We start from the raw sequence: 23,125 nt of genomic DNA on the forward strand, positions 1-23,125 counted from the left end.
TATAGAAATAGGTGTTCTATTTCTATAGAAACAGAAGCAATTGTTTACAACTTACCTGTTGTTAAGCTGTTGACAGTTAAGTTACTTGGGAACATTTTGATCCTTCAGAGGCTTGCTTTTTAAGGTTTATGAGGTGAGACTATAACAGCATTTAATCTTGGGCTAATTTTTTCCCATTATTGAGACAGTACCCTTCTAATAACTCCTCAATGCCCTGTGAATTAGGAGGCTTTCCCCCTGCAGCTGGTGGTAACAGGAACTATTCCTGTCCTGTTTGAGCTCCTAATATTTCTCTCTATAATCCTGGGTTTCTCAGCCTTGGAGCTATTGATATTTGGACTGGATAATTCTTTTGGGGGGTGGGGGAATTGTCCTGTGTGTTATCAGATGTGTAGCAGAATCCCTGGCCTTTACACACTAGATGCCAGTAGATCCCCTCAGTTGTGACAACCAAAAATGTCTCCATCACTTGGGGAGCAAAGTTGCCCTGAGTTAAGAGCCATTGATCTAATCCTTTCTGGTAGTTTTTTCATACACATGCCTCCATCAGTTCTTGGCTGAGGACTCAAGGTAGACCTTCTGCAGAGCTCTGTGTTGGTGCAGTTCTCTCCTCTTCCGTACTCTTCCATGAGAACTTTTGCAGCTTGACCTTCCTGCACTCCAGCCATATCTTTTCACCTCAGGGAGACCACTGGGCTCTCTCTAGATTCCCTCTGCCCCTGTCATGCTCTGGAAACTTTTTAGGTAGTAAGCCAGGGCAGTCAGAGGGTTTAACCTGTCTGTCTGTCTCCTGTCAGTGATCACTGACCGTTGTTGCCTGTTGTCTATTGTCTTAAAAAAACCATTATGCTTTATATAGTTTCTCTTAAAACATTTGTTCCAGGGTTGCCCCTGTTAACTCCACCTTGGCTTCATCCTCATTCTTCATGTACAATTCAGCAACATTGATCACATTCTTCAACTAGTGTAATCATTCCATCTTCGTCTACATTATTCTACCATCATAAACGTAAATTTCCCTCCTCCCTCTCACCCCTGGAAACCACCAATACTTTCTGGTTTCTGTGTATTTGTGTATTTCATATAAGTGAGATCATACAGTATTTGTCCTTTTGCAATTCTTTCTTTCAGCATAATATTTATATTTTCAAGGTTCATCCATGTTGTGACATGCATCACAACCTCGTTCCTCTCTGCAACTGCATAATACTTCATTGTACGTGTATACCACATATGTTTATTCATTCATCTGTTGGTGGGCATTTCGGTGGTTTCTGATTTTGGCTGTTGTGAAAAGCGCTGCTGTGAACATTAGTGTACGGGCAGTTCCCAGGTTATGAACAAGATCCATTCCTAACTCTGTCTTTAAGTCAGATTTGAAGGTCAGTTGGAGCAGGTGCCTGTGGTTCTTATTTAGCCTTACTTTAGTGCAAGAAAAGGCTCGAATCCTTTTCAGTGATTTAAAAGCTTCACGTGTAGCAAGTGAAGGTGATTGTGATGAAGTATTTGTTATGAGTAGGCGGTGGGGGTTGTTTCCGTCATTTTGAAGTGAGGGCAAATTTACATAACGTTAAATGGCAGGTATGAATTGTCCGTAAGTTGGACATTCATGACTTGGCGACTGCCTGTATAGGTTTCTGTGTTACTGCTTTCATTTCTTTTGGGTATATACCTAGGATTGGGATTGCTAGGTCATATGATAGCTCTGTGTTCAACTTTCTGAGGAACCACCAAACTATTTTCTACAATGGCTGTACCAATTTATATTACTCCCAGCAATGAATAAGGGTTCTCGTTTCTCTACAGTCTCACCATCACCTAATGTTTTCTGGTTTTTTTTTTGATCATTGCCATTCTAATGGGGGTGAGATTATATCTCATTGTGGTTTTGCTTTGCATCTCCCTAATGGCTAATGATGTTGAGCATCTTTTCATGTGCTTATTGGCCATTTGAACCCTCTAGGGTTCAGTTAACTTTGTATTTCTTGTTATTGGGGATGTTTTCATGGGCATATTCAGTTTTCTGAATATTAATCATGCTGTACAGTTATGATTTGTGTACTTTTCTATATATATTTATATGTTTACATTAAACACATATGCATATAGATTATATTAAACATATAAACATGTAGAGACATGTATGATTATAAATTGTGAACAAGTATGAAGGCCGAGAGCAAGGTGTTAAGAAAACAGGTAACCAGAGGATCTGTTTTTACATTGAATGGCTGGGCCAAGGCCTCTGTAAGAAAGTTGTTTAAACTGAGTGAGGAGGAAGGTAGGTTAGATATATAAGGTCGGAGAGCTGTGAAGGTTTTCAGGCCCTCCTAGAGTTTGATCTTCATCCCAAGATCAATGGGCAGCTTTTGAAAGGCTACTAGCAGGCCAGTTATATGATTTAAGTTTTAAAACAATCACTCTGGCACTACACTATGAATAATGGATTTGAAAATGGGCCAAGGGTGAATACATTTGGACCATGTGAGAGTCTTGCAGTGAGATGCCCCAGGCAAAAAGTAATGTCATCAGTGATCCAGACCAGACTTTTATGTAAAGAGCCATTCAGTGTCTGTTGGTCACTCCTCAGTCATATTGGCCGTTTCTGTGTTTTTTATTTGTTTTGCTAAGAGTAAGAAAGAAAAAAAAGTATATATACATAAAAAATTCTCAGACTGCTACTAGTTCATTGGCAATGTATCTAATCCTCATTTTCCCCCTCCATCAAAAGTAAGAGCCCTTACCCTCACCCCCAACTACTAGTTACCCTTACAAGCATAAAGCAGAGACTGTACATGTTAGAGCAAATGTTATGCTGATTCTTGTCATACATTAATGGTATGGGGGCCAGAGTGACAGCTAAATATGCTGTCTTCTAGCTGTTCTGCAGGTACTGCTTCCTACTCTGTTTGTAAGGCGATCCTTTTCAGGTAGTTACCTTAAACCTCAAAACTAAACTCACTGCCGCCAAGTTGATTCCAACTCATAGCAACCCTATAGGACAGAGGAGAACTGCCCCGTAGAGTTTCCAGGGAGCGCCTGGTGGATTCGAACTGCTGACCTTTTGGCAGCTGTAGCTTTTAAGTACCACATCACCAGGGTTTGTTGCCTTTTTATCATTTTCATGTCAAAATTATAACACCATTTTCATTATCCTTACAGTTTGATGTATTGCGAGTTTTCTGTTTGGTTTATATATATATAATATATATATTTTTTACCAGCTTTTGAATTTTACAGGCTTTGCTTTCTGTACATGACACTGTGGCTCAGAAGAATTATGACCCTGTACTGCCTCCTATGCCTGATGTTATTGATGATGAAGAAGACTCAGTAAAAATAATCCGTCTGGTCAAAAATAGAGAACCACTGGTAAGTTGCCCATTTGCTCTACATTTTGTGCTCAGATATGAGCAGATGTCATAATTAAACCAAATTCAATTGGCATGTCGCATGTATTCCTCTCTTTAACATGCATTTCTTGTGCCTTCAAGCCTTTAAGATAACTGGAACATTTATTAAAGGAAAATGAAGCCAAATAAAATGTCAGGTGTTCTAGTGGCTTCATTGACACAAATTTTGAAAAGGTGACCTATTGGCATTTATAAAAGAAAAGGTAACATCCACCAGGACTGGCTGATTGGAGATCAAATGGTGTAACTAAAAATAATAATAATTGCTTATGGCTTGTCTAGAAAGCTGGTTTGTTTTAAAGAAATGAGAAGAAATTAATCAGGTATCTGATATTTCAAAATGTAAAAGTTACTTATTTTAGCACCAGAATTCACACAGTGTTGAATTACATCAAGGGGTCTGTGGTAGGCAAAATAATGCCTCCCTTCTGGCCCCCAAGATGTTTGTGTCTATATCGGAAGTAGATGATCAGGCCTTTCTTCCTAGTCCATTGTAGCCTGGAAGTGCTACTGAAACCGGTTCAGCATCATGGCAGCATGCAGTCCTCTACTGACAGACGAGTGGTGGCTCTGCATGAGGCACACTGGCCGGGGAGGGAATTGAACCCTGGGCTCCTGTATGGAAGGCGAGAATTCTACCGCTGAACCCCCACTGCTACTCATGTGCATCTTTTCAGCAGTGTGATGCAATATGGAACGGCTTCTTCAAGTCAATGCCTGCCTGTCGGAAAGAAAGTTACGAAAAGGCATTCAAAGTAACCGTTTGTGCTTTCTTTTGTTCTACAACGCAGCATTCAGTTAATTTGCCTGTGAACATCCATAAATGAATGATTTCTGGAGTCTTTTTTGAAATTGTTTGCTAATGTTATGCCAAAACACAGGTTCTTTTTGTCCTAAGTATTGGCTTAATCCTAGTTCATAAAAACCCTGGAATAACAGATCTTTCTTCGATTCGTTTACCTACTAAGCATGAAATATAACTAATTTTCCGTTGCATTCTCTTTCTGTGTTTTATTCTTATCATTATTGCTGAGTCCCACGATTATGATAGCTTAGTGTAGTAGAAGAATCACAGAAGCACTGGGTTTTAACTTTCTAATTTACTGTATAATCTCTGTCTGTCACTTAATCTTCACTACCTATTCCACCTTCTTCATGGAGTATTATAAGAATAAAAAGGGTAAAAACAGAGTTCAGATATACAGCATTATACTTGTATATTTTAATGGAAAGATATTTTTACTTTCAACAATGATGAGAAGGTTAAAGATTTCAAAAGATCTTTGAGTTGTGCTGGATACCTAAAATGATAGGTATAGTAGAAAATTCTGTACCAAGTAATAAGTATTTGGAAGACAAATAGTATAATGCCTACTTCTTGTGACTCATTCTTTAGTTTTTGTGCTTTCCACTTTTTCTAGATACATATCTTTTTTCTGCTTCTCCCCTCCAGCCACCCAACGCACACATTTACTTTCAAATGCTTTCATTTTTCTCTTAATAGGGAGCTACCATTAAGAAGGATGAGCAGACTGGGGCCATCATTGTGGCTAGAATCATGAGAGGAGGAGCTGCAGATAGAAGTGGTAAGATTTTAAACATTAAATGAATGTGGAGAAGCCATGTTACATTTTGTGTGCAGTACTTTTAATACATTATCAAGAGGATAACAATCATGTGATATAGCAAAACAAGCAATAAGATATTCTCTATGTTGACATGTGGGGACCTATTTAAATAAATGATAGATAAATCTGACTTTAGTTTATAGTCTCAGGTTACACAGACTTCCCAAATTAATTTTTTTTTTTTGTTAAAATACAACAAAACATACTCTCATTCAGCAGTTTTTCCATGTGCAGCTCATTGACAATGGTTACATACTTCACATTGTGCCACCATTCTCCCTATCTCTGCCTGTATTGTTTCACCACTATTGACTTAGACTTTCTGCCCCATAAAGTTCTTATCTGTGATTTAGAGTTAAGATTGTCCACTTAATATCATATAGGTAATTTTTAAAAGAGTATAGAGCTCAAGGCTAACATTATTAAATGAGCTAAATTATTGTTTAAAGATTACTTCATGGGATAGTTTCAGTTCAAGGCTTAAAAGTTGTTTCCAGGCAATAGATTCAGCGGTTTCCCCATCTCAGTGTTATAAGTCTGGTTTCTGGTAAGAATTTGAAGTTCTGTTCCACCATTTTCCTTTTTTTGATCAATATCTTTCCATTGGGTCCTTGATCAAAATGTTCAGTAATTGTAGACATGCCCCATCCCTTTCTTCTGGTATCAGTAAGTTCATGATGGAGGCAATTACACCTGCAGTCCATTTCCTTCCCTGTTTCCTGGGTCTCCTTCCTCTGTTGCTCCTGGTGAACAGAGACCAGTTGTATCTTGGGTGGCTGCTTGCTAGCTTTTAAGACCTCAGGCAATACTCACTGAAGTAGGAGGGAGAACAGAGACTCTAAAAACAGTATTAGGCCAATTGACTGGAGAGGCCCATGATACCATGACCCTAACTAAACCTTTGAACCAAGAAAGCTGCTCACAAAACCATGACCCTGAACTTTTGAACCAAGAATGCTATTCCCATGAGGTGTTTATGCTTGTGTAATATCAACACCTGCAGTCTTTTTTTTTTTTTGGCTGCTGTTTTTGTTGTAAAATTATATATAACATTCTATTTGCCGTTCCGTCCTTTTTCTCCCCCGGTATGTAGCTTAGTGGTATCAGTTACAATAAGACTTTTTTTTTTTTTTTTTTTTAGTGTTTCTGATTTGGAAAGTACTACTAAAAGCATGTAACACTTTATAAAAATAAAAAAAGTTTTTTTCAAGAAATCGGTGATGTGCATTTCTAGGCAAAGAGGGAGGTGCTGTTGTCATTTCTTTGCCAGCATTGTTATGCTGTAGTCTTTGATTCATTGCTGTATTATAAAGGGACAGTGTGAATCTGAAACCTAAGAAGTTTGAAGGTCTTCTCTCCAGTCCTTAATTGCATTAAGGGAGCCCAACAATGTTTTAATTATGTAAATAACTGGAAAATACAGTTCCTTTTGCTTTTAGCACTGCTTAACTTAATGTATTTGCTGTTTCTCAGGTCTTATTCACGTTGGTGATGAACTTAGGGAAGTGAATGGAATCCCAGTAGAGGACAAAAGGCCTGAGGAAGTAATACAGATTTTGGTAAGTTGCAGATTTATTTCAAAATTGCAATAAAAATAAAATTGAATCACAATATTTCAGACTTGGTTAAGAATACATGATTTGAGTTTGGCAGACCAGGCTTCGAATCCTGGTCCCATCGGTGTATGTCTTTGGAAATTATCTTAATCTGTTTGTGCCTCAGTGTTTGCATTTATAAAATGAGACTAGAAAGAGGCAAATATCTCACTGGAGTGTTTTGAGTATTAAATGAGGTAAAGTATATAAAGAGTTTAGTGGAGGGTCATCCCAAATGAGGTACTTAAATGGTAGTGTTTGCTGTGTAGTTGGTGATACATTAATTTTCTTCCTCCTTCCATCTGTATGGCCAGACTATAGGCTGTGGTTTCACAGTATATAAAGTATTAAAACTAATTTAGATGTCTTATGAAATCTAAACTAAAAGATTATTTTAGGCCTTTACAATATTATAAAGTTCATTTGTACGGATAAAATGGAGACTATCCCTATTATATATAGTATATTCCCTGATGGCACAGTGATTAAGAGCTCAGCTGCTCCCCAAAAGGTCAGCAGTTCAAATCCACCAGCTGTTCCTTGGAAACCCTACGGGGCAGTTCTGCTGTGTCCTATAGTGTTGTTACGAGTCAAAACTGACTTGACGGCACCTAACAACAACAACAACATACTGTAAATCTACAGGAATAAAAAGAGAGTTGAAAATCTTAAAACAGACCTATGTATATATGAAAATTTAATGTATGATGATTAAGATGGTATTTTAAACCAGTGGAAAAATAATGGAACTGTTTCATAAATGTTACTGGATTAATCAGTGATTCATTTAGGACAGAAAAAGAAATCAGTCCCTATTTTGTACCATACAAAAAAGTAAATTCCCAGCAAATGAACTAATTTATTATAAAAAAATCTTAAAAATAGCACAATAAAATATACAATTTTTATAATTACAGGGTAGGGAAAGCCTTTTCAAATTTATTGTGAAAATCAAATAGAAAAGTAACATGTGACTACTAGAATTGAAAACTCCTATACAGAAAAAAAGATCCAATAAGTAAACTTGAAAGACAAATGAGATTGTAGGAAAAGTATTTTCAACATACATGCTAAAAGTCTAATGTTTTAGTATAGAAAGAGCCCTAAGAAAACGAGGAAAGAAAAACATTTACAGAAAAATTTGGCAGAGCATATGCACAGATGTGTTACAAAAGAAAACATGATGTCTGAAAAACATTGAATTGGTGACGATTTAAAAGCTCGATAATGTCTAGAGTTGACCAGAGCATGGGGGGATAGATGTGTTTCTCTGCTTTTAATGGTAAAAAAAAAAAATGACTTAATGGAACTTTTTGAGATGGCCATCTGTAACTGTCAAAATTTCAAATTTAGTCAAGAAATTCAGCTGAATAACATGATAAACATAATGTCACTGAATTGTACCTGTGAAGAATGTTGAAATGTTCTGTTACGTATGTATTTACCACAATTAAAAAAATAAAATCAATTGTAAATAAAACAAAGGAAAAAACCAAACTTGTTGCCATCAAGTGAATTCCAACTGATAGCGACCCTATGAGTTGTAAATAAGGCCTAAGGAAATAATTTGGCAAGTGGGAAAAAAATAATGTCTATAAACAAAATATTTTTAAAATATTTGAAAACTGTCAAGAGGGTTGAGTTGATTCATCATTGATCAGACAGATTATCATTCATCATTATCATATGATGGGTTACTGTGAGTCAATCACAGTAGGTGAGATAGCCTGGATGACTTAATATTGGCAGTAATAATTAGTGTTTATTGAACTGTATGCAATGAAACTGTTCTGAAATTTAAATAACTACATTACACACATTAAAAAAAAAGAGTGGAAGAGGATAATAGAGAACACTTTTGTTTTCTCTTTGCCTACACAGTTTAGCATTATATGAATTCTTAAGAAGATTCATGAATTACTTTTGTAAGTAATTACAGTGATATTGCCATTTTGAAATAAGCCACTCCTTTATAAAATAAAATGGTGGTATTTATACTATTAAAACTCATTTTACATAAATTACTGTGTTGTGTTGGAGTTGCCTCCTTCTGGTTGTTAGAGCTGACTGTGACTCTTCCCAACTCTGCTCTCAGTGACTTCATGCTGGTAAATTTAATTTGGCTGTGGTAGTAGTATTTATACCTTGGAAACTAGCAAACATTACAACTCAGGGTCTTAAAAAAAGAAAAAAGAAAAAAAACCTGGCTTACCTGCATACTACTGATAGTGAGCCTTAGAGACCTTCCTCCTTTCTTCTCTAGCTCTCTCCCTTCTTTGACCCTTAAAACATGGATAACCCATTGCCTTCAAGTTGATTCTGACTCATAGCAACCATATAGGGCTGAGTAGAACTACCATATAGGGCTGAGTAGAACTGCCCCATAGGGTTTCCCAGGCTGTAATGTTTACGGAAGCAGACTGCCACGTCTTTCTCCCGTGGAGCAGCCTGGGGGGTTAGAACTGCTGACGTTTTGGGTAGTAGCCGAGTACTTAACCACTATACCATAAATACAGTGGCCTGAACCTTGCACATTAGCTTGGCAATACTTAGTTTCACAAAACACGGTTGTTGAAATTATCTATTATCTATTCTACTCCTTTAACCTTGTCTTTGTTTAAGGCGCCGTGCATGTTTTGTTTTTATTCTGAGTAACTTAATGTGGGTCATAATCATTGATGTCTTAAAAGTGCACAGGAAGTAAAAGTGGATTCAGTGGTTATTTTTTAACTTATTTGACAAACCTTTGTGCTTTCTCAGGTCAGAGGAATTTCTACAAAACTGGTTTCCTCATTTTGATCTATCTAGGAGTAGAAACCCCAAGCTTGTAAATTTTCAGATGCACTTAGTTTTCTGCCTCTTTTACTTTATTTCTCCTTAGCTCTGGAAATTTTCTTACAACTGTTTCTTTCCTTCAATATCAGGCTCAGTCCCAGGGAGCAATAACATTTAAGATTATACCCAGCATCAAAGAGGAGACCCCATCTAAAGAAGCCAAGGTAATCACTACTTACGCAAATTCTGGGGGGCCTAAGGGAAGTGATGTTTTTCCAAGTAATTCATAGCCGCTTTGTCACAATACGTTTATTTTGATATTCTAGTTTTAAAAAGTTATTATTTCTTAAATCAAAGTTAGAAGAATGAAGACCATCTCACATACTGATTTTTTATCTTCATTCGTCTTAAACGAACCTTTCTTCCAGATGTTTATCAAAGCCCTCTTTGACTATGAACCTAATGAGGACAAAGCAATCCCGTGTAAAGAAGCTGGACTTTCTTTCAAAAAAGGAGATATACTTCAGATTATGAGCCAAGATGATGCAACATGGTGGCAGGCGAAGCATGAAGGTGATGCCAACCCCAGAGCAGGCTTGATTCCCTCCAGGCATTTCCAGGAAAGGTGAGCTCCTGGCATATCACAGTGGTCTTTCTTAAACTGAACTCTTGTAGTCTGCAAAATATCATCCCAGCATAGTTGTGATAAAACAAGCTCTTAGAAATTGCCTTGGAATCCTTTATCCCCTGGGTTTGGATTTCTGTTTTGTCTACCCAAGTATGAATAATGACTAAAAATAATATGATAGTACTGGTCTTGGATTTTGTTGTGAAGCAAATGGAAACTATCACATTAGTATCTGAAATGGTATTTATGTGAAAGGTGGAAAAAAAGGACAATCACTTTGAAGGGGATCATTTGCAACAATTTCAAAGTAGAAGATTGATTTCTTAATTTAAAGATATTGTGTTGTTTTCATCTTTTCCCAGATTTTTCAGTTTTTCTTTAGACTTTTCAGTATTTTATTGGTGTGTTAATTTCAGACCTGTACTGAAAATTGATAGGCATGTTGACCTTATTTTCCCCCAGGAGATTGGCTCTGAGACGACCAGAAATATTAATTCAGCCCTTGAAAGTTTCCAACAGGAAATCATGTAAGTTTGTTGATGTAAGAATGCAGAATAACTAAATCCTGCTATTTTTTTGACTATTAAAACAGGTGTTTGTGGCAGAACAAGAGGTCATATTACCTTGCAATAGCTTTTGAATGATTGTTTCATAGGAATTGAACAAATGGGAAATTCATAGTAGGAACAGTAATGTGAATCTTTTGAAGATTTAGGGGTGGTTGAGTTGTTTGTAATAAGCCATGGTTCACTGTTTAATAAAATAACTTCTAACTGCTACTGCTCTCTTCAATTTCTGAATTTAGGCATTTTATAAACATAACCTAAAATGCAGCTCAGTTTCTCCAAAGCCAAGAGATTTGGGTAAGGTATTTCTTGGTAAAGACTTGGAGGAGAAAATCCAGAATCTTTTTGGGCACAAAAACAATTGTGCCTAAGAATAATTCCTTTCTTACCCACAAATTATAACTCTAGTTTTTAACCCATCTGTGTGGAGTTATCACAAGACTAGAGAGAAAGACACTGAGAGTAAAGAACAGGATAATGTAGCTCTACTGAAGAAGTGTGGATTTAGGTGCGTTATTTTTTCTTTCAGCCTACCCTTCTCTCAGGTTTCCTTCGCTTCCCACCACCCACCCTCTCAAGTTCTCATCTTATGGATACTCTACTGCATCTCCCCTAAACATTTCATGATTCCAGGTATTTTAGAAGGGGGAAAAAGTCCTTTGTTTTCAGCATAGAAGTTGTGCATTAAAAGGTGAAACGAGCAAATAAATGGCCCTGGAATTTTACACCAACATCTGTTTTTAGTATCGTTGCATTTTTCACATCTCCTGTTATTTCTGTCAGTTTGTAGACGCTTATAACCCAGAAATCACATTATAAGAGAGCCAAACTACAGTCAAGTATAAATCTTACAAGCAAGCAAATACTTAAAGTGGAGCGCTGATTCAAAAGCCTGCTTGTTCCTGTGGCATCAAGTCTAGGCAGGAGGAAAAAACACTTGTCATAGAATGCCACGTGTATTATGACATCAGAAAGCTTAAAGGCTAAGCAGAATGTTGCATTGTTCTTAAATGTAATGACTTCACTCGCAGCTCATCCGACTGAAAGGAACTTTGACACATCTACCTGACTCGCTCTTTGAGGGATTTTTTGGTTTGAGGCTTGAAGGCTTGCACACTTCTAATGCATTTGTTGCATGTAGGGTAAAGGATATGTAACTTTAAAATAAATGTGATTATATTTGAATTTGAATCTATATCCAAATTTGTTTGAGTCATAGGCAACTTAGAAATTTAAAATTTGTTATGAATTTTCATTATTTAAATGAAACAATGATATAACAATTTTAAAATGTTCTTATGAATTTTCATTATTTAAAACTTTTGATAAAGGTATACATGTTTCTGTAAAGAACTATATAATATAGTCTTTTCAGTGTCTTTCCCCAAACTGATATAGATGTGGGTGAATTTGAGAGAAGTGAGTGTGTGCGCGTGCGCGTGCGCGTGCGTGTGTGTGTGTGTGTGTGTGTGTGTAGAAGCATTAATTTTAATAGAAGTTTTTTAAAATCTGTTAATTTGCAAATTTTCCTTTTACGTTCATACTTTAATATTCAAATCTGAGAGAGATCTAGTCCAGGATTTGTCTGGACTGGAATGGCCTTATTTTGGATATTTACTGCTTTTCGATTAGCTTTTTCCTGCTTTTTGATTAGCATTCAGAAATGTTTACTGATTTTTTTCCTACCTTTCTTTCTTTCTCTCATCCTCCCCCACCTTCCTTTCTTTGTTTTTTTGGGGGGTTAGATTTGATTCACCGAGGGATATAATATTTTTTTCATTTATAGATGTTATTTCTTTTTAAATCTGGTGAGGATTATCCAAGCAAATTACCAGTGCATAGTACATGTGACTGTTCACAGAGACAGTGTGTTATATTTCTGTGAAATTAAATAAGAAGCCAGTGTCTTTATCCTCAGAGAATTGAAATTCTATTTGAAATTTATTTGAATGTTGTCTCCTCAACCCATGAATTTAAAAATTATGTAGAAATGATTGTACTGGTTCTTAAATTTTTTAATGGCATTTAAAAGCACTTTGTTTTGTAACCTGTGCATTCGGTAGTGATCCCTTATGTAACTCAATCTTTTTAGGCCATCTGACTCACTGCTTCCTGGATTTGAACATTTGGTACTTAGATTTTTAGAATAGGAAGTTCATGTTATCATACCCTTTGCTAAATCATAGAATAATGCTATGAAGAAAAACAAAGGTATAAAATCTTTTATTTTTATGACTTTATTCGTAAGATGGGTTTTAAGTTTCTGATTTCATGTAAAATTTCTAAAAGAAGCGTAATTCTGTCATGTTGGTGTTTATAAATTTATGAAAAAAATTCACAGTGATAAAAAAAGTTCTCAGCTCTAAATTTTACAAGTGCATTTCACACCTAGGAAGATATTGTAAGCATTGGATTTGTAATAATGAATTTAGTCACGAAATAGGTATGGATCAAATTAGCCAGTTAACTTTTGCCCGTGAAGTGATTACTTATTTGCAAATCCCAATCCTGTTATCTTAGAATTCGTAATTGTGATAGAACTCTGGCTCTTCGTGCCAAGGGAAATGAAATCAGGAGCTGTGATAATAACCAGCCTCTTAGCCTTTAAAACTAGCATCTTGATGCAAAACTGTAAGTGTAGGTGGTATTTATCCTTGATGGTTAGTTATTTGCTCCTCTTAAGAATCTTGACTATCTAATACCTATCCAGAAAATAGGCTTCGCAAGCAAAATAACTTGCCTCTTAAATGAAACATTCCTAAAAACCAAAACATAAACTCTTAAAGCTCCAGCATGCTTACATTTTAGAAGCTTGATGTATGGAGCAGTCTCCACCTTCTCCTCCTTTGCCTCCTTGTATGTGTTTGGAAGAATTGCTTACCTAACAAGAAATTTGTAATAGAAATTTGTTTTCCCTCTTTAGGTTCTCACATAATGGAGTTGTATTAGGGCTACAGACAGAGGAGTAGATCTAGAAGTATGATAGGTTTTCTTTGGTATAACCAACTTATAGATTACTACATAAAAGACACAGCCTAAGTGCTCAGGGAAAGCGTATATCACAAGTAGCATATAGGAATGGTTTTGCATGATAGAAACTTGGCAGTTTGTATTTCTTGTGTCAATATAATTTACTCTATGCTTTTCTGCCTAAAGCTTATTTAGGCAGTTACATATATAAAGCAATACGATATCTACCCTTTCAGAAATATGAATCTCTTTTACTATTTTGAAATATCATTTATTCCCTTTTTATTGAAATCTAAGTATCTGAGTTAAGAATTGTTTTGCTAATAGCATAAACATTAAGTTAACTTAATAGAATGTCATTTATATTTAAATTCAGTATGTATGGTATTCAGAAAGGGAGAAAAGGCTCTTGTTCATATACTGTATCTTACAGCAGAATGTTCAAGTATGATTTTTCTTTTCAGTGCTTAGTTTCCTTGTTGGTTATCAAAATATAAACACCTGAAAATTTCTAAATATTGCTGATTGAAGAATAGTAATTTAATAATAAAAATACATAATTTATTGACTCTTTAAAGAGTAAAGCATAAAAAATAAAAACATTTTAGGATTTATTTTAATTAATTGTAATAGTCATCATGTGGATAAAAAAAGAAATTATTTAACTGCAGCCAAAGATTGTCCTTTCCAACAAGATGTAACCCCGTTCATCAAAGGCAAGCCATCTGTGGACTGAAGACCACAGTCTGCTAACGAAAGAATGTAAATACTGAGTAAAGGAATGAATTCACTGTACCAATATTTTGGAAGGTGAAACATTTAGGAATAATATATATAACAGGATGTTACAGGTTGTTGTAATTGGACTTTTCAAGTTGAGTAAGCTCCTTCCCTCTGGCATTAAAATATTGTTTGTTTGGTGTGTTGTTAACCCATGAAGGTAATTCAGAAACAAATAGATTGCTTATGCTGTTACATTAAGTTTTTATGTCTAAAACTTTGTCAAGTATTTTCTTAATATTGGGGGGATTTTGTGGAAATAGAAATACAAAGGGGTTTTAGAAAATACCGGAAGTGGTTTCTTTCCTGATACTTACATGCTTTGGAAGATGCTAAAGGTCATCTTCCAAAGAGTCTGTGTGGGAAGAGTGATAGATGAATGAAGTTGTAAGTTTCACATCTGATTATTTACATTATTAAATAGTTGAGGTGAAGCCTTTCTAATTGTTACTGTTCACTTTTAGTGTCAGTATAAACTCCATTCTCCTCCATATATGTGTGTGTCTGCGTGTGTGTGTGTTTGTACAGGTTTCAGTGTAGCTTCCAGAATAAGACAGACTAGGAGCAAAGACCAGACAATTTACTTCTGAAATATCAGTCAGTGGAAATCCTGTGGATCACAATGGTCAATCCCATTATGCACGGGGTCACCATGAGTCCGGTTGACTCAATGGCAACTAAGAATACATACACACACACACACACGAAGCTATTGCTTCTGAAACATATTCAGACTATATGCTTTTAGTTTTTGCAGTAGTTGTGAAGGATTTCTCTAAGCCAACTACCGCCTCTTGTATTTTGTCAGGACTCAATACCATCCAAGTAAGAAATAGTTGATTTATAATTCGGAGTTTGATCTGTGGTCATGAGTTATTACAGTTTTTTGGGGGGCGGGGGGTTTGAGGTAGGGGACAAAGTGAGATATAGGAAAGAAGTTTCTAGTGTGGGAATTTAACCTTGCTCCTGTGTTGGGTCTTGTGAATCATGTTACACCAATACAGACACAGTTTCTCCACTTGTCAGGGTTATCCAATGTGTCCCATTCAGAGTAAGCAGGCAGTGGAATGGAAGACTTACTACTGCACTCTTGTGCAGAGATCCTCAAAGACTCCCATGTCAACCTTTCCATTCCAGTCCCTAAAGACAACAAATTTGTCTCTCTGACCTTTTGACCTCTGCTGTACATTTTTTATAATTATCCTACTCTGCTCTTTAGTGCTTGAAGATAGTTGACCATGGAATCCTGCTACACTGGGGAGAAGAGATGGCCCTCCTGCTCCTTCCAGGCTGTCCTGCCCAGGAAAAACATACTTTTGAGATACTGGGGGTGGAGAGTAGACAGGAAATTTGAAAGCAACTTATTATTTCTCTTGACCCCTACCCTACTTATATTTTCTAGCTTGGGGCTTGCATAACCAGAAATTGGATTCAGTGTGATAGTATAGCGTTGTGGTCAAGAGCACAGACTCTGGAGCCAGATCCTGGTTTTGCCACTCACGAGCACTACATTTCTCTGTACCTCCATTTCCCCATCTATAAAATGGGGATAATAAAGTACTGATCTCATAGACTTGTTGGAGAATTAAATAAGCTTATGCATTTGATGTGCATAGGATAGTGCTTTGTACCTAGTAAGAGTCATGCACTTATCCAAGCTCTCTTCTGACCAAGATGAAGCTTTTCTGTGTTTTTCCTTTTTGTTTGGCCTTGTATGGTCTGAGGAAATCTGTCCCTTTGCTTTTTCTCCTAGGTCCATTAAGCATGACACTTGTTATTGAAGATTTTGTGTGTGTGTATGTGTGAGGGAGAGAGATCATGCTAAAAAAAAATCATTCTCTTCCTCCTTAACAAGAATTCTGTAGAGTATTGTGAATTTATTTAGCATATTCATGACCTTTTGTTAGAATGAAAGCATACATTTATTGCATGTAATATAATCATATGTGTTTATTTTTAGTGTGGGTTTTTTAAATTGGTATTTTAGTTTTTTGTTTGTTTTGCATCATGGCCTCTAGCATCTGATTTATATGATACTGAGTCTTTAATCAAGGATACAATACTCAATCTATCCTGTTGTTTCTATCAGAAAATATACTCTGTTTAATAATCCACTGGTTGAATGAGATTGCAGAAAGATCCATTTTAAGCACTGCCTATATCATTTCCATCATGCCTAGATACCTGGCTTGGCTATTTGTTTTCTAGTAGTTTGTCATAGATGCACATGGCATTTCAGGACTACTGACAAATGTGCATAAATAAACTCATGAATAACTTGAGTCTGAACAATAATGATTTGAGTGTAACTGTAACACCAATGAAGACACGATTTCTTCACTGGTCAGGAGTATCCAATGTGTCCCACTCAGAGTAAATAGCCAGTGGAATGGAAAACTTACTACTGCCCTTTTGTTAAACACCACTCACTTTTGCTAATACTGGCCAAATGGAGCTAAAACAGTTTCGAGGATCCATAGATATTTGAAAAATAAAAATATAGTGGTTTACACTTTCTCCAAAGGGTTCTCTTTGGCTATCGTTCTCTGGTTTGGAGAGATAAGCGAGCAGAGAACTGTTCTGATCGCTCCTATCTCCTCTTAAGTCATGTAGTGAAATATGTTCCACCTGGACTCATTGTTAGGTTTTGCTTCTGTCAAACTGTCAGTAGATTTTCCACCCTTAGCTAAAGGTGAGTCTTGTAAGTCAAATTTCATTTTTAAATTGTTCTTCTATTAGTGATCTAAGAATTGTTTAGGATTACTTTAAAAAATACCTTTCATCAAATAATATAGACGGAATGAAAAAAAAGGATTCTGGCCAATTTATTGGATATTTATAATAATCTGATAATTGCCAGTACGTTGTTAAATTTCCAGGATATTTAGATAGTTCAAGCGCAAAATTTGTTGTTTCTAAAATCCTTTCTTCTTTTCACAGTACTATGAAATTTTCTCAAAGTGTTGAACAGATATAGATTAGTTTATAAACAAAACTGTTGTATGAAAATAATATAATCCCCTTATTGAAGGTATTATTTTTGAAAAAATACTGAAGTTTTTTTTTCTGGTTTTCTTCCCCATTTAGTTATATTTAGTGAGCTAGATGGAGACCTTTCTGTTTTTCCCGCGTATGTGTATTACCAAGAAAAGTGCAATCTAAAATGTAGTTTCTCATAAATTCTATTTATTTGTTACCTAATAATTTTGAAACATTTAAAATACTTTTTTTTTTCTTTTGGCTTTTCTAAGATGAGGAAGCAGTTGAGTGTGGTAGGTGGATTTTTTTTTCCTTAGATGCAACACTTTCCTACTTTAATGATGTTTTCTGCATATTAATCATTTCCTTTCTCTTTCTCTTTTTCCTTGTGCTTCGCAGAGGAAATTGAAGGTACATGTATAAAAGTTTCCCTGCGTAGTTCAGTGATTTCATTTAGTGCACATGGGTGTGGAATTAAATGGAATCTTGTTGTACTACCCGGGGACTCCTAAATTGAATATAGCATGCAGTTTATGAAAGATTATTTTAGTATACATTCAAAGCTTCTACTTGACTGACAGTACCAAAAATTATGGTTGGACTTTGTTTTAAAAGGAAATTTACTTTCTTTGCTTCACATAATAAAAAGATAGAAACCAAAAAAACCAAACCTGTTGGCCGTCGAGTCAATTCTGACTCATAGTGATCCTATAGGACAGAGTAGAACTGCTCCATAGGGCTTCCAAGAAGCAGCTGGTGGATTCGAACTGCTGACCTCTTGGTTAGTAGCCAGCCTCTTAACCACTGCACCATCTGAAGTAATACATTATGTTTATTTCTGTCAATAGTCTCAGATAAAGGTGGTTGAAGAAAGTAATGGTGTTGAAATATATTGACATACTTACTTTAGCATAAGGCTATAGGAAATATCTCAGCTATTTGATTAATGTACAGCCTGTGCTGTTGGCTTCCGGAAGTATGTGTGTGTATATGTATGTATGCATGTGTGTGTATATATATGTATATATGTGAAGATTAGAGACCTAACGTAGTAAGTAAACCACTCCTTAATTTAAGTTTTTAAAATATGCATATCCAGTATTTATTTAATTTTAGAAATAGTTAATAGCACACTGTTTATTTTAAAAATATTTTCATTTTGTCTCTTCTGTCATATTTTTTTTAGAAAATAAAAATACGAATATTATGCCTTTATTTCTTCCCAACACGGCATCTCTTCATATATATATAATAGAAGGATGTATTTTAATTCTAACCTTTCTGTCTAATCCAGTGAGCCAAAATAAGTGCTATATTTTATACATTATCAAAGAGCCTGATTTATAAAAATAAATTAATTTTGGGCATCAAATGCCATCGTTTTCTTAATTGTGAAAGTATAAGTATCTCAGACAAATCTTTTATAATTTTCTTGGAATTGCATCAAGGAACCTCTGAAGCTGATAGGTGGAAAAAAAAAAAAAAACCTGCACAATTGTTTCAAAATTTTACTTTAAACTTAAATATAAAACAAAATGTTTTATGTTTAAGAGTAGCATTGTCAGGGCCTTTCCATGCTGTGCTTTAACATAATTGTTTTAAGTAATTTATTTTTTTGCATCTGTGGCTGAGCTTCTAACTGTTCTGCTTTATTTCATGGCTTTTATTCTGTGTGCTCTTACACTCCGTCCAGAAGATGCTGACTTTGCTGGTAACAACAGCGGAACCTATGTAGGTGAGCAATTAGTTATGGAAGAGGGTTTCTTTCTTTCTGTTGCTTTCTTCAAAATTATTATATTGTTTTATCTTAAATTAGCATATTTGCGTTCGCATGCTCTGATATCCAGCAGGCTAGCATGAACATTTACAGTAAACAGGCTCAATGGGTTGGACACAAAGGATTTCATAAAATCCTTTGGCAGTTATTCAAGAGGCTTTCCAGATGTTATATGTTTGTGAATCATTATGTTTTTTGAAAGAGAATGAAAAAGAATCCTATTTTGCCAGGAAATTTTACTCAATTAAATGTCTGGCTGTTTCTAAATTATCTAGTTAACTGTGAATTATCAGAAGCCTCTAGACAATTTTTTTTCTAAGTAACGTTTTAGTTATATTTTCTTATGATTTGTTATTCCTATAAACCCTCTAAATAACCATTAACTAAACCATTCCCAATATAATTCAGCTTATGGTTAACTTGCTAGTCTATATTGAAAAGAACACTTTCCAGTTTGGAGATGCCAAGAACCCTGTTGCTGTCGAGTTTAATTCTGGCTCATAGCGACCCTGTAAGACAGAGTAGGATTGCCCCATATGGTTTCCAAGGAGCGCCTGGTAGATTCAAACTGCCAACCTTTTGGTTAGCAGCTGTAGCTCTTAACCACTACACCACCAGGGTAAATACAAAAGACATCTAGAAATTGTTAAAGCATCAGAATTATCTTCGTCTGTGTTTCTCTTCACTCCTTTCCCACTCTTGCATTGTGTAGGTGCACTGACAAATTCTCTACTTTGAGTAGTAAAAGAGGTAGTATTGTGGAAACATGGAGTTTTAGGAAGCAACTTACTCTAACCTCATTTTCTGATCAATATTTATATACATGATGATATCCATTAGGTATTAAATTTGTATTTGGTATTCAATATAGAATATTATCTCTAATATTGTGAGAATAGTGGTATTATATCCATTTCATAAAAAGGAAACTGAAAGCTTAAAGGGATTATCTCAGAATCTAGAAATAGTAAATGGTGCAGCCTGGATTCAAATCCAGGTCTATATAGATATACTTCCTATACTCTAACTTTTGCAATATGCTGCCTTCTAGTTTTCCACTTTACAAAGTAAAACAAAAAACCCTATACAGAAATATGGAGTATTTCTGTTTCTAGGCTAAAGATACTAATTTACTAAGAGAGGATTGGATGGCCAGAAAGAGGTTAAAATTTCATTTATTCTTGAGTCGTTTCAGAGTGGTACAGTGTGCCAGGTGCCCTGTGTATCACCTGTATACCACCCCTTACGTCACTGGAGATTTTAGTGGCTTAAAACAGCAAACATTTCTTCTCATGATTCAGCGGCCAGCTGGGTGATTCTTGTCTGGTTGGCGGAGCCTTGCAGTGTGGTAGCTTGGCTGAGGTCAAGGCAGTTGACAGTCTGGTTAGTCTAGGGCCTCAACTGGGTGAACTTGTTTCTGTTCCACTTAGTCTTTCACCTTCCAGGAAGCTAGCCCATATAGTGGTCTCAGGGTTCCAAAGAGCAGCAAGAGAGTGCCATCTCCAGTGTCTAAGTTTGAAAGCTTTGTTGCATCACATTTGTTGGTGTCCTATTAGCCAAAATAAGTCTCATGGCCCACCCAGAGTCTATGTGGGAGGAGACTCCCTGAGAGCTTGGGTACAGGGAAAAGTGAATAAGATGGGAGGGTGGGGGGCATTACTGCAACCATCTACTTCTCTCAGAAATAAAGAGAGACACCTGCACTCTCTGATTTCATGGGCTCATAGTCAAGTAGATGATACGTGTATACACATCCAGTAAATAACTGGTTCATAAAGCAATATAAGATGCGGTAATTCAGGGGCAAATAATCATCTCAGCCTGAGGCACTCAAGGACTCATTCACATGAGAGATGACATCAGAGCTGGACTCCAGGAATTAGGTAGGATTACAGCCAGCAATAGGAGATGAAAATAGAAGCAATAGCGTAGAAAGAAGTGAATGCTGCAGAACACACGGCATATTTAACTTTGGGTGATAAGTAGTTGATAGGGCTGGAAATTTAGCTTGAGACTTAATAGTGTTTGGTCTTAAATGTCAGGCTAAGTAATTTAGACTTTGTTAATTGTATTGCCTGAGTATTGTACTCATACTATTCATTTTATAAAATTTTATCCAAAGAACAAAACCTGGGTTTTTAATTTTGTATATCTGTTATATGATCTAGGAGTTTAAAAAATGCATATTTAACCAGTGTATATCAGTTGAAGTATAACCAGTGCAGGGGTGATAAGCAGCATGGGTTCCTTTAGAGAGTGCAAAGAAAATGAATTCTGATAAAATGTTATTGGATCAGGAAATCTGGAGTGATAACATTTGAGAAACAACTTTACTACAAGAAAAATTGCAAAAAATAATGTATTAGAATATTGTTCAAGAAAACGTATCTATTTTTCCCCAACACACTTTTTTTTATACCGTCACCAGCATATTCTTTCTTTTATCCTTATTATTTCTTAATATTCCAAATATCTACTTTTATATAACAAATCCCAGTGCTGTCAAGTCGATTCTGGACTCATAGTGTCCCCAAAAATGCTTTAGCACAACAAAAACAGTTTGTCCACGAATCAGCATTCGGGCAGGTCTTGGCAGGAATGGCCCCAGTGCATATGGAACATTCTCCAGGATAGATCGTATGTTAAGCCATGCCACAATCTCGATAAATTTCGAAGGATTAAAACTGTACAAAGTATGTCCTCTGAACACAATGGAATTAAATTAGAACTCAATAAAAGAGGAAAATTCATAAATATATGTGGAGATTGAACAGCACTACTAAATAACCAATGGGTCAAAGAACAAATGACAAGGGAAATTAGAAAGTACTTTGAGATGAATGAAAATGAAAACACAACATAAACCAACATTTGTCAGATGCTACTACAGTAGTGCTTAGAGGGAAATTTATAACTATAAAGGCCTCTATTAAAAATGACAACAGATCTAGATCTGAAACCAGTAATCTAACCTTCCATCTTAGACACCAGCAGAAAAAGGGCAACTTAAATCCAAAGCAAGCGGAAATAAGGACATCATAAAGATTACAGCAGAAATGGAGACTAGAGAAACATAAGGGAAAATTAATCAAACAAAAAATTGGTTATTTTTAAATTATCGACAAAATTTGCAAATCTTTACCTACACTGACTGAGAAAAAAGAGAGATGACTCAAATTACTAAAATTAGGAGTGAAATGAGATGTTACTACTGCCCTTGCAGAAATAAAAAATGATTATAAGGAATTACTATGAATATGTTCACCTCAATTGATGCAGAAAAAGCATTTGACAAAATCTAACACCCCTTCAGGATAGAAGCACTAAACAAAGTAGGAATAGAAGGACACTTCCTCAGTCTTGTAAAGAACATTTATGAAAAACCCACAGCTAACACATGGGGTCACCATGAGTCAGAATTATCTCCACAACAACTAACAACTATAGCAATAGCATACTTGATGGTGAAAGACTGAATGCTTCCCTGTTAAGATCAGAAACAAGACAAAGATGTCCATTCTTGCTACTCTGTTTAAAATGGTACTGGAGATTCTAGACAACACAATTAGGCAAGAAAAAGAAATAAAAAGCCTCCAGATTGGAAAGGAACAAGTAAAATGATCTCTGTTTGCAGATGGCATCAACTTGTATCTAGAAAATTCTAAGGAATTCACACAGAAAAAAACTATTAGAACTAATAAATTGAGTTTAGCAAGGTAACAGGGTACAAGATCATTATACAAAAATCAGTTGAGTTGCTATAAGCTTACAATGAATGATCCAAAAACGAAGTTAAGAAAATAATTCCATTTACAATAGTGTTAAAAAGATTAAAATACTCAGGAATATATTTAACAAGACAAGTACAATACTTGCATTCTGAAAACTACAAAATATTGTTGAAAGAAATTAAAGTGGAAAGATACCCCATGTTCACAGATTAGAAGACCTAACAATATTGTTAAGATGGCAGTACTCCCCAAATTGACCTATAGATTCAGTGCAATTCCCCTC

The 23,125-nt window shown here is 35.7% G+C and overlaps 1 protein-coding gene across 3 annotated transcripts in view; it reads left to right on the plus strand.

Annotated features, from left to right (window-relative positions):
• MPP7 (MAGUK p55 scaffold protein 7) overlaps positions 1-23,125 on the plus strand; it is a 302,630-nt gene that overhangs the window by 211,626 nt on the left and 67,879 nt on the right. For all 3 annotated transcript variants that reach the window (XM_049881747.1, XM_049881746.1, XM_049881745.1), the window contains 6 exons: positions 3,241-3,372; positions 4,918-4,999; positions 6,515-6,600; positions 9,561-9,635; positions 9,840-10,036; positions 10,502-10,566. In XM_049881747.1, coding sequence (XP_049737704.1) covers positions 3,241-3,372; positions 4,918-4,999; positions 6,515-6,600; positions 9,561-9,635; positions 9,840-10,036; positions 10,502-10,566 — 637 coding nt within the window. The remainder of the gene's footprint in view (positions 1-3,240; positions 3,373-4,917; positions 5,000-6,514; positions 6,601-9,560; positions 9,636-9,839; positions 10,037-10,501; positions 10,567-23,125) is intronic.

The sequence above is a fragment of the Elephas maximus genome, chromosome 4 (assembly GCF_024166365.1).
Source record: "Elephas maximus indicus isolate mEleMax1 chromosome 4, mEleMax1 primary haplotype, whole genome shotgun sequence".
Lineage (NCBI taxonomy): Eukaryota > Metazoa > Chordata > Mammalia > Proboscidea > Elephantidae > Elephas > Elephas maximus.